At 40.3% G+C, this 12,279-nt stretch overlaps 1 protein-coding gene across 2 annotated transcripts in view; it reads right to left on the bottom strand.

Annotated features, from left to right (window-relative positions):
• epn1a (epsin 1a) overlaps positions 1-12,279 on the bottom strand; it is a 30,798-nt gene that overhangs the window by 898 nt on the left and 17,621 nt on the right. Inside the window, exons 5-12 of one of the 2 annotated variants that reach the window (XM_017470548.3) lie at positions 10,295-10,415; positions 9,980-10,134; positions 9,069-9,140; positions 8,534-8,617; positions 4,923-5,181; positions 2,753-2,917; positions 1,667-1,915; positions 1-1,329 (exon numbers count right to left, since the gene is read on the bottom strand). The exon at positions 1-1,329 is cut by the window's left edge and continues 898 nt beyond it. In XM_017470548.3, coding sequence (XP_017326037.1) covers positions 842-1,329; positions 1,667-1,915; positions 2,753-2,917; positions 4,923-5,181; positions 8,534-8,617; positions 9,069-9,140; positions 9,980-10,134; positions 10,295-10,415 — 1,593 coding nt within the window. In that variant the 3' untranslated portion in view covers positions 1-841. The remainder of the gene's footprint in view (positions 1,330-1,666; positions 1,916-2,752; positions 2,918-4,922; positions 5,182-8,533; positions 8,618-9,068; positions 9,141-9,979; positions 10,135-10,294; positions 10,416-12,279) is intronic. The other variant, XM_017470557.3, reaches the window with a different exon arrangement.

The following is a 12,279-nucleotide window of genomic DNA, read 5'->3' as shown; positions in this document are numbered from 1 at the left end:
GCACTAAATACAGATGCCTTCATGGACAAGCACTGAAAAGTGTCACTGTAATGCAGACAAATCCCCACGGATGAGGTTTTATGTAATAAAAACACAGCGTTAGGGTACATGGACAGACTGGACACACACACACACACTCAACCTTTCTGTCTCAACCCAGATGTGTAGAAGTTATCACTTCATCAGTCTGCAATGAAATGTCAGGGTAAAAAATGTTAGACCAGGCATCGCATTCAATGGCTGTATTTCAATGTTATTTTCCTCGGTTATTTGATCCCAGGAGAAAAAGGATAATAAATTAGAAAAAAAAAATTATACATTGAATTAAATTAAAAGTAATACACCCAGTTTTTCAGAAATGTGGCAGAAATGCAAAGACGATCTGATCTCAGTCCAAGCAGTGGGAGTTTAAGCGCTCCTTCATGCACACTCCAAGTGTCACTACTACTTCTAGAGCAAGGTGTAGGTGATTCATTCATTCATTCCATCAGTTTATTAGTGGCTAATTTCTCTCTGCCTTTCTTCTGTCATTCAGTTCTTCAATTTCTGTGCCATAAAATAATCATTTTTTTTACACAACCGGACTGCCTGAATGACCCTTCGCACGCATTCTTGCTCATGTCAAGACCCCCAAAACAAACAAGAACAAAAATAACTAAAATGAAACAGACCTCTACCTCTCCCACTACCTCTTATTTCTTAGAAAGCAAACTGAAATGGAATAAAGTGAGATCTGAAATGCTTTAAATAGAACGATGTACACACATTTTCTCGTGTTGTACACTGTGGTGATAGGGCAGTTTTTCAAGTGGAAAGGTCAGAAGGGGAACCGTGAAATTTCTCAGAGAAGAAACGGATTGGTGCTTGAGCCTGTAGCCCCACCCCCTGTCACAGATCCTCCGGCACCCATGACCCCGCCTACTCCCGATGGGCCACCCAATACCAGTGCTGGCTGTGCGACTCCGCCTGAGCCCATCAGCAAGGAGTTTCCTGCAGGGCCCATGGGAGAAATTCCACTGAAAGGCATTCCCATCGGACTGGACTGTACCAGTCCCATGCTCATACCGGGGGCCACCATAGGGACCCCCATTCCTGGCATGCTCATACCTGGCTGAACCATTCCCATTGTAGGTATTTGGCTCAGCATAGGGTTAGGAGGGACAGGACTGGTACGTAGCTGGCTTAGACCAAGCGAGGAAGGCTGAGGGGAAATGGAGGCCATTGGGGTCACACCAAACGGGTTCGAAGATGAAGCTGGCGTTGGCGACACGCCCCGGCTGGAAATGGTGCTGCCTGGAGTGACTGCCACACCTGGTGCAGGTGAGGGGCCTGCGAGAAAATGAAAAGATAAAGCAGGCATGAGTTATTTGTTAGAGGTGTCTGTAGTATGATTCAACATGTACACTACAACCAAGCCACTGTTCACTGTCCACAATATATCGGGACATAGTTATGAAGCTAAACACACTCTACACAACGTCGTTATCCATTTTCTTTAAAACTCAAAGCCAGCCTATGCCTGAAAACTACTTTTAGTCCTTTCTTATACTTACATCAGAAAAAAAACATACATCAGTAGATTTTCTGACTGAAGTTGGACTAAATAAGCAAAAGTGCAAAACCACTGATATCACTGATAACAAGTGTTCCCATTCTGAATGCCTACTCTGTGACTGAAGAAAAGGGTTGTGAGATGAAGTCATGGTGGGAGGGGTCTGTCTGGGTTTGGGTTTCGATGATACGAGGGAGTCCAGATCCACCAGTGATGCGTTGGGCCCCAGGAACGACTCCGGCGTTTTCCGAATCGGCAGAGAGGAGCCGAGTGACGAGAGGTCAAATGGCACTGGAGAGCCTGTGCTTCCTCCACCACCTGCATCACTGCCTGTTACTGTGGAGCCTCTCCTGTCTGGATCTCCTGTAGGAAAGTAAGAAGTGAGTGAGGATGGGCCGGAGTGATAAACAGGAAGAGAGGATTTTTAAATAATTGAACAGTGCTGCCTCCCACACGCTGAGCAGGTAATAATGCATGAACATGACGTACTGAAGAGTGGATGGGGTGGGAAGGGGGTTGTAAAGGGGCAGAACGCATGAACACACGATAAGGTCTGTGGAGGTTTTTATTTTAAACTGAATACATGCCAGATTTCTGACTAAATTTTATACAGCCAATTTTACAACCTGTGTCAAAACACTGAACCAGTTTCCTCTGCGTGATAAATGCCAATGGAAGCTTTATTGTCTTTTTTTTTGTGGGAGAACATGGGTGAAACTTAGAGTTTTGCTTAAAACAAATAAGCAAGAAATATGCTGAGCAAAGCACTGACATTTTGGATGGAGTAAAGTATGGCCTTTTTAAATTGGCAAGCCAGCTAAACAGGACGCAGTAGGTAGAGCAAACAGCTGGATCAAGCCGGCTTCATCATAAAAAAACAAATTAAAAACTAATGATTAATTTATAAAAACTGGCTATACAGTTATCTTAGTATTAATATTTTATTAGTGAAAATCAGGAAAACATGAACACACTAGATGGCAATTACTATAAACACAAGGCTTAACAAGAGGAATGGGTTATACAGTAAATTAATCATATCCTCTGACAAAGTGATGCCCAATTGGTCCATTTTTCTTTATTATTATACGTTCAAAGAACAGTTTTCAATTGTCATTTGTCGAGTCCTAGAAGCAAGTGCTACCTGAGCAATTCCTCTTTCCTCCTTACGTGGTTGACATTATGTGTTGTGATGTGTACCTGTGCCATTTGTGTATTTAGTGGAACCACTCCAGGGGTCAGAGGTCAGAGCATCACTTGCAGGGGCAACCCCTTCCCCAGCCCAGGGATCGGACGACCCTGAGAGTGAGGTTGGGGCTGCGGGCACTGACGGAGCCCAGGGGTCTGTACTAGGAGGGGTCACGGCTGGGGAGGACAGATGAAAGGATCAGAGGTCGAGAAGTACACGCATGCAGATTACAGTCACACAAGGAGTCGAAACTTTGATACATTTTGGTAGTTTTATTCGATTCTTGTAAAAGGGAAAACTAATGATAATTAATGCCATGTAATCAAGTATCATTTTTGCACTGCAATCAGTCCATACAGGATTTCACTAAGGTTTTGTGTGAACATGCTTTTTTTGTGTGGGGAAAACTACTTCAACTGGTGAAATTGCAATTGCACAAAATAGTTTTGCATGGCCTTTCGCAGTGATGATTGTTGGTAAATGAGATCTTTTAGCCGAACTCATGTTCGACGCACGTGCATCGAAGAGGGCTTTGGCCGAGTCGTGATGACGTCACGTGACGCATTTTGCGATCACAAAATCCTGGAAGGACTGTGTAATTAAACTCCTCCTGTCAGTCAAGTAATACAGAGACAAAAATGCAAATGAACAGCGAAAGCTTTACCGACTGTGAGCTCGGTATTTCAACCTGTAGCAGCACACTTGTGTCTGGTTAAAAATCAAACTTCTATTAAACTTTTAACTACCACAGTATTTGTGGGCAGGATGCATAAAAATCTCAAATGACAAAACTGAATGCCCCTAATATTGAGCTATAACTATATTTGATACATTTTTTGTCCATGACATTATTCCTCAGACATAATGACATTAATCCTCATCTCAATCTTTGATTTATTGGCTTTGTTTAAGTTATGAAGACGTCTGTAAAAAGAAATTTTATTGCATTGTAATTTAGTGTTAAATCTGAATTTTGGTTGTTCAATGACAGACTGCGTGTGGGTTTTTGTTTTTTTTTTTGAGTGTTTTTTTCGCATCAAGAGTCACAATGCTACACCAGGTATTTGTATCAAAGTCAGAATGATGGTATGGTAACAACAAAGGAACAGTAAACGCAGGGTAAACACACAAGGTGAAGTGGTGGACATTTCACTCTGAAGCTGAAATACTCTGAGGTTCAAAATAATTCTTTTACTCTAGCAAGTGACCAACTGTGGATAGTGAAAGCTAACAGGTACTTTCTCCAAGACATGTGAACACAGCCAACTGCATCTTTTTGAACTGCTGCTCAAGCTGCATCAGAGAGAATCGTAATGCAATCGGAGCACAGCTCTCTTCTGTTCGTCTAATGATTCTAATTCCATTATAAAACATGATGAAGGGAAAGTCCTGCAGTTTGCTGCTCATGTGAAGAATACAACAGATTGCTGTCCCATGCAGGGAGTGACATTTACATGCTAGATATTCCTGTAGCAACTTTATTTCTTGCTTTAGGTCTCCTGGCAGTCTCCCTGATAAGTATTTTTCTTGTCCTTACATCATTTTTTTGAAGGGACGTCCTGTTCTTGGTATTGTCACTGGGGTGCCCCATTTTCTCCACTTCTTGATGATGGTCTTTACGGTGTTACATGGTACATCTAATGTTTTTGAAATTCTTTTGTACCCCTCTCCTGATCCATATCTTTCAACAATGAGATAACGTATATGCTTTGAAAGTTCTTTGAGGACCGTTGCTTCAACGGTCAGATGAAACTGTGATGACGTAAAGAAAATCCTACAGAAAAAGGCTGCCCTTCATCTGGGGGTTATCTTGGTTTCATTTTTTTTTTTTATACATCACAAAAATGTGGAATTTTAACAGGGGTGTGTAGACTTTTTCAATCGGTATACTGTATACAGTAGTGATAATGTTATTGTGAGTAAATGAATAAAAATGGTCTGAAACATTACAAATACTGTTTAAAACAGCTTAAACAATTTAAATTACTGCCTTAAAAATGGTTGTTGAAATGAGTGACACACTATGGAAGACACTACTCTAGCCTACTTACTACTTTAGTCTGCACTATTTTTAGTTACACCTGTAAGTCCTGGTTACCTCAGTAAGAATGGAAACCAAATTCAGCACACGTCGTGACGCCCCGTCCTGTGAAGACGCGTTGTTATGTGCTCTTCACTCACCTGTAGATGCCCAAGGGTCAGAATTCACTGCGGGAGATTCCCCCCATGGGTCTGTGGGAGGGGCTACTGAAGGTGGCCCGCCCCCCCATGGGTCAGTACTGGGGGGAGAGGCAGGGGACGCTGCCCCCCAGGGGTCGCCTTGGCCCCAGGGTCCTGTTGAAGGGGCAGGGGTCACAGACGGAGGAGGAGATGGACCAGTGGAGCCTGGAGCTGCTGAACCTCCCCATGGGTCTACAGCACTCAGCTCCATCAGGGAGGACTGAGAAGAGAGAGAAGAAAAAGAACAGCACAAGACTTAATCATGGTTCTGGAGTAGGGCTGTGTGATATGGCGATATCTTATATCGTCAAACGACAGAAAAATGTCTATTGATAGATACTGTCATATATCGTCAACGACTACATTTACATTGACTGTGTTTACATGTACAGCAGTAATCTAATTATTGACCTTACTCTGAGTAAGATAATGTGATTAAGGTGTTTACATGAGTCGCTTCTAGAATACTCCTTTCATGTAGCCATTTTACATGTTATAGAACATAATTAGATTAACGGCACACGTCATTACGTCACCGCGCTACGCCGTCCGACGTCCCTCCAGAATTTCACGTATCCACATACAGTTCGTCTTCGTTATGGTACCGTATACAGTTTGGGGTGTGTTAATTTAATTGTTTTACGAACGCTTCAAGTGCAGTTAATTATTTGTCACGCTGTACGTGCAAATAGACGACTGCTTGAAGCTGTGGGCTGCGTCCCAAACCCGCGTACTTACCGTCTATATAGTAGCCGAGATACATGTATTTTTCCTCACTACAGGCCTATGGTAGGCAAGTATGCAGTTTGGAACGCAGCCGTACTCTCTTGCTCGCTGTAAAATATTGAGCACTGCCGTGTTTTCGTGTCCTGACGCAAAATGCGGTGAAAACTCTCACACGACGTTAGTGTGATTAAGGTGTTTACATGCCTGTAATACACGTCGATAACGCAACTAAAACAGGAGTACTTCACGTGTCTTAATTCGATTTGTGTTTACTTCGAGTATGACCTTAATCAGATTAAGGTAATTAAAAATTTCTGTTTACATGGTAGTTTCTTAATCACAGTATTGTCTTAATTGGGTTAATAGTGGATTATTGTCATCCATGTAAACGTACTGATTGACAGCAATAATCGAATTATTGAATTATTAAAGTGTTTACATGAGTTGCTTTTAGAATATTCCTTTCATGTTCCTGTTTTACATGTTATAGAACAGAGATCGATTAACAGCACACGTCATTACGTCCCCATGCCACGTCAGCTGACGTTAATTCCGGAATTTCATGTATTAACATACAGTTGGTCTTCGTAATGGTACCATATACAGTTTTGGGTATTTCATTTTTAATTTTAATGTGGAACCTGTAAAAAGGAAGGTACTTCTGACATTTTGACATGGTTTTGGCATAACAAATCAGACACTGACCAGAAAACGGCATTTTTTAAGGTCCAGACACGAATGCATGCAGTTATTTTGTATACATCATTTGTTCATCAGTCGTGATACATCGATTCAAGATAGAAATGATCCCTATTGTGAGTTTATCCATATCGCTCAGCCCTATTTTGGAGTTACATATATATTGAATAACTAATTTGGGAGTAAATGTAGCTTTAAAAAAAACCCAAACAAACAGTAAACATAATAATTGAGTAGTATATTATGTACATTATTATAGTATTATCACACAATGTTTTTGAACTCTCAAATGTGCCTGATCAGAAGGTGTGGATCAATTTTCTATTTTCCACCAAGTCTAAATACACAGAAAGTTGCATTTTGCAGTTTCTCCACAACAACTTGCATTTTTGTCTTATAAACTTATAACAGAAAAAAGCCATGCCTTTACCAAATAAATAATCACCAACAAATTGCTGTTACATTAACACCGGGTAATACTTGACGCATTACCCTGAATGTATGGGCAGAAACAGCAGCAATGCGCACAGCATTATTCACACACACGCCCATCTTATGTACATTTGGGGAATGAGACCCGACGTTCACTAGATGGCAGAACAGATCCAAAACATCCATGTATGTCAGGTTTCCAAGGCAAAATATAATGTTTAGTGATTTTGTGTACAGCCACGTTAAACACACTGACATGCTCTGTTTCTCTTTAAAACTTGCTGCCATCTATGAGATCGTAGTCATGAGCTGTGTCTCAAACAAAAAACGCTGACCTAACATTCAAAAGTATTTACTAATCTAAAAGACTTGTAAACAAAACAGAGCTTTTGGTAGGTTTAAAGGCTACATGAGGGTTTTCAAAATTCAAACAATAACAACTGTAATAGGAAACCGCTTAGTGGTAATACTCAATAACAGTCTAGAACAGTACACAAGTATGCAGTTTGAGACACAACCATGTTTTGTTGATTGAGATGCAGGCACTAGAGGTCGAAAGACTGATAATTGTTTGCTGGAACTATTGGTAGTCGGCAAAAACCCACACCGATCGTTTTTCCCAGTTGCGTCCGTTGCGGGAGCGGCTGAGAATGGTCTGCTGTCATTATACAGTACGAGAGCAGACTCTAGAGGTGAAATATAAACCATCACTGAAGTGTTTATTTTTTTTCCTTTTCCAAATTCATTTTGGATGCATCTATGTCATTTACAACATATATTAATATTTACATATCTATCTATCTATCTATCTATATATATATATATATATATATATATATATATATATATATATATATATATATATATATATATATATATATATACACACACACACACACACACACACACACACTAAGTACAGTACATTTTCATGGTGCAGGCAATACTGTTTATTTTTGTAATAAAAATTCAGCAATATTTTACTTTGAGTGTTATGTTTTCATTCAGTATCAATTTGAAAAAGTATCGGTTGATTCATTGGTTATCGGCAGGCACTGCTCAACTTGGATATCTGAAAAATCCACTATCGGTCGACCTCTAACAGACACAGTATCACAGGGTGCTATGTCACCATCACTATTAATGTTGGGATTGCGCCATGCAGATGTGTCACATTCATTTCTGAGGATGTGCACAAGAGACATGATCGAGCCTTCACAGCACACTTCGCACCACATTTTATACCTTAAACACACTACATAAACGCGGACATAAAACATGGCTAAGAGTAAGTGATCTCAAAACAGGGTTCAATATGTCCAAGCTGAACAGAGTGATGTGTGTTTATTGCTCTTTATTGCCATCGCTCTTTTTATGGCCCAAAGCTTAGGTTGCTTTCACATTTGAGGGTATAATCAGTTGAAAGGGCGTTGCCCATTGATAAATAATAGAGGTACAAAGTCCCCCTTATGAGCTATGATTTGGGCTGTTATAATAATGTTTATTAACATAATTCTTAGTTGATCTAATCACCATTATTAGGTATTGCCAGAAATACAGCAATAATCCTTGGTCTGAATGTGTTTACAGTTAAAACATTTTTTAATTAAAAATAAATAAATAAATAAATAAATAATAATAATAAAAAGCTTTTTGTTGCCATATCCTTTAACGACGACGACTACACATCCACTCAAACACACTCATGTACACACCTCCTCAGGTTTGCCTTTCTCCCTCTTGCTCTCCTCAATGGCCATCTGCAGCCTTAGATCATCTCCCCTGCGCAGACGCTCCTCCTGTCAATCACATGCCATCATTACATCAGTACATCAGTAAACAAAGCAACAGGAAGCTAATGGGAAACATGTCTCATGAGATTTAAGGCAATTTTTATATCAGATTAGGAAATAATTACAGTAGTGGACGGTTTAATGGCATGCTTCATTTCTAACACAAATTAGGTGTGTGTATATATATATATATATATATATATATATAGCAACAAACTTAAGTTCATCAACCATTATAAGAGAATTCACTCAGTCTTATTTTATGATTGAACTTGTAGCCTTTTCTTATTAACAGTTTAAACTGATTGTTCAGTGATTGTTCAGTGGCTGAAGTACATCGAGGCTCCATTCCAAATTGATCTTTGATGTGCGATTGAATGAATTTTGGAATGTGCACAAGAAAGCGAAACGGGAGCAGCTTTCACCCCCGGGATCTGGGTGACCCTTGATCCCTGACCTCTTGGTGAGCCTCCTTGCTGAGCGTGAGTGCGTAGCGGAGTTCTGCATCCTCCAGAGGGTCAGCACTAGTCTGGGGGAGAGGGGTAGGGGGGGGGTCAAGGACAGGAGTGAGTGAGTGAGTGAGTGAGTGAGAGTGAGTGAGTGAGTGAGAGTAGTGAGAGGGGGCTTATACAAGTTGAAGGGCCTTAGCTCATTAGCTATGATCTCTAAACTACTACAGAATGAGAGAAAGTAGGAAGTGAGTAAGAAAGCAAGTGCAGAAGTGAAAGTGGTTGGGGAGGGGATTGGAAACTAGTTAGTGTTAGGTAGAGACAACAGCAGAACAAGACTAAGGATGTTGTCAAAAAAAAAAAAAAAAGCCCTAAAAATGTCATTTGAAATGACACCAGCAAAAGAAAGCCAATAGTTTTATAAGCTTTATGTTCAGTGTCAGAAATAAAAGCTCGAGTGAAGCTTCCTCCAAACAAAATGAAACAGTTTTAACATATAATTTAGTCTGCATTAGTTTATCCTTTTATGACTGAGCCTTACCTGCTTATTCATAAGGCTCTCTGACTACAGAAGAAAAACAATTTGAAATATACTGCTGCAGTAATACAGACTAGACATAATATTTAATGTTTTACTTTTCATATTCAAATAGCATTTTTGAGTTTTTTTGCTTATTGGAAATATTTGCATAGAGACAATGTTCTGATTTCTTTCTGTAAAACGTAAATGAAATCTAAAAGTTTATTTTATTATTATTTTTTTTTTAAAACAAGAACTGACCTGCTAACATCTATATTATTCATGAATCCATCTTTATCCATCAAGTGTTAAATCTTAATCTCAATTTATAAAATAAATATCTTGCCTGTTTTACCTGTTGCCAGAGGACGGGACAGCTGATTGGGTGAGTAATTTTACCTGCTCCGCTTCCTCCTTGCTCATGGCCAATGCCAGCTGCAGCTGGAGGTCCTCCTCCCCTGAGCTTTGTGGCCACGCCTGGTCCGCTTCCGCACCCGCACCCGCACCCGCACCCGATTGCAGTCCTAAAGTAGGAGCCGAGGGAGCCGAAGACGCTGGGGGTTAAACAGCTAGGCATTATGGCTTGAAAAGCATTCATTTTTTAATGTGGCCAAGCGTGGTGTTCTTCCTCACGCTGTGCTAAACACAAACATCGCCACACTTTCCCTTTTAGCATATGAAGTAGCTCTTAATGTTATTAGTTGACTGACTCACCACTTGAGGTCTGTGCCATCTTCTCTTTGGTCTTGAGCGCATGGATCCTCTCTTCCCGTAGCCTTTCCTCATCTTTCAAAAGAGTCACCAGCTGCTTGGCTTTCTCTCTTACATTTACACCCTGAACACACACACACACACACACACACATTTACATTTATGGCAAGGCAGACACCCTTATCCAGAGTGACTTACATTTATCTCATTTACACAACAGTGGTAGCTTGGCAGTGCTGGGGCTTGAACTCCTAACCTTCTGATTAGTAACCCAGAGCCTTTAACGACTGCCCACTGAGCCACACACTCTGGAAATTATTTGAATTTCGTTATTACATATTTTACTCTGACTCAGACACAATCTGCCTCTCATCTCACAAACTGGGGCACTGTCATGCTCTGAAACTATGGACTTTTAAAATTAGGCATCCTGTATGAGTCACACACTGTGGCTTCAACATTCTGCATAATAGTGATAAAACACTTCGCTCATATTACATGAGGTATAATAAACATTTAAATGTAATCAAGTCCACACTTCCTCGTCTGAAAAAGCAGCTTCCTCTTTGTCTCAAATCGGGAGAGGCTAAAGGGCGTTTAAAAAACCCGCTTCACCCAAGCGCGTCGTTTTTCATGAGCCAATACACACAAGTATGTTTTTCACTCATGTTTCTCTTTAAGACATCATGACCCAGATTATTCAATCTGGGTTAAAAACATCATCCCGGGAATAACACTATGGAAAGTGGAAAACTCTGAACTCAAAAACATGTATGATGTTTAATTGTGTTACATTCTAATGCACAGCTTTTGTTTCATTATATGCTGCTAAGGGTCTGACTGCATCAGGCAAATTTTCAAACATTTGACTTTTATGCATGTTAGATGTACAGATGCAGTTGGAAGTTTACATACACTCATCATGGACACGAAGGTCATGGCAATATTGGGCTTTCAATAATTTCTTTGAGCTTTTCTTTTTCTGGGGCAGAATGATTGTACAACATAGATCTTTAATAAATAAATAAAAATAAAGAAAAAATAAACAAGTATTTAATTCACTTGGGGTTTTCTGTAATCAACACAGGACCCAAATTATATATACACAGGGTCAAAAATACACATACAAACACTTGGATTATTAATTCAGTGGTGCTGAAAATAGCAAAATGTCCTATAATTTGCCAAGACCAAGGTCTCTTAATTTCCTGTTCGTGATCATGATTGACTACAGCTGGCAGCGTCTCTGTACCAACATAAAAAGGGTTTGTTTGACAACACTCATTGGATTGACCAACACACAGTACTATGGGAAAATCCAAGGAACAAAGTGCAGATCTGAAAAAGAGGATGGTGGATTTACACAAGTCAGGAATGTCTCTTGGAGCCATTTCTAAACAATTGCAGATTCCAAGATCAACAGTTCAAACAATTGTACGTAAAAACTTATTGGGAAGTATAGCCACTTTGCCAAGGTCTGGAAGAAGACCCAACCGGTCACCCTCAGCTGAGAGGAACTTGGTTCGGATGGTCAGGAAAAACCCTGGAACCTCCAAGGTACAGGCCTGCTATCAACTGGAAGCTGCTGGAACATCAGCGTCACTGTCTACAGTCAAGTGAGTTTTACATCGACATGGACTGAAAGGCTGCCGTCCAAAAAAGAAGCCCCTGCTCCAAAATCGACACTTTCAAGCCCATGTAAAGTTTACAGCTGATCATATGAACAAAGAAAAAGCCTTCTGGAGGAAAGTTTTATTGTCAGATGAGAAAGATTGAGCTGTTGGTCACAATGACCAGAGGTTTGTTTGGAGGAGTAAAGAACACTCTACCAACTGTTAAGCATGGTGGTGGTAGCATCATGCTCTGGGGCTGTTTTGCTGCCAGTGGAACTGGTGCATTACATAAAGTGGATGGAATAATGAAGGAGGACTACCTTATAATTATTCAGCATAATAATGACCCCAAACACACATGAAAGCTGGTTGTGG

The sequence above is a fragment of the Ictalurus punctatus genome, chromosome 1, assembly GCF_001660625.3.
Source record: "Ictalurus punctatus breed USDA103 chromosome 1, Coco_2.0, whole genome shotgun sequence".
In the NCBI taxonomy this organism is placed as follows: Eukaryota; Metazoa; Chordata; class Actinopteri; order Siluriformes; family Ictaluridae; genus Ictalurus; species Ictalurus punctatus.
The sequence above is the reverse complement of the archived record's forward strand: the minus strand, read 5'-3'. Positions and strand labels throughout refer to the sequence as shown.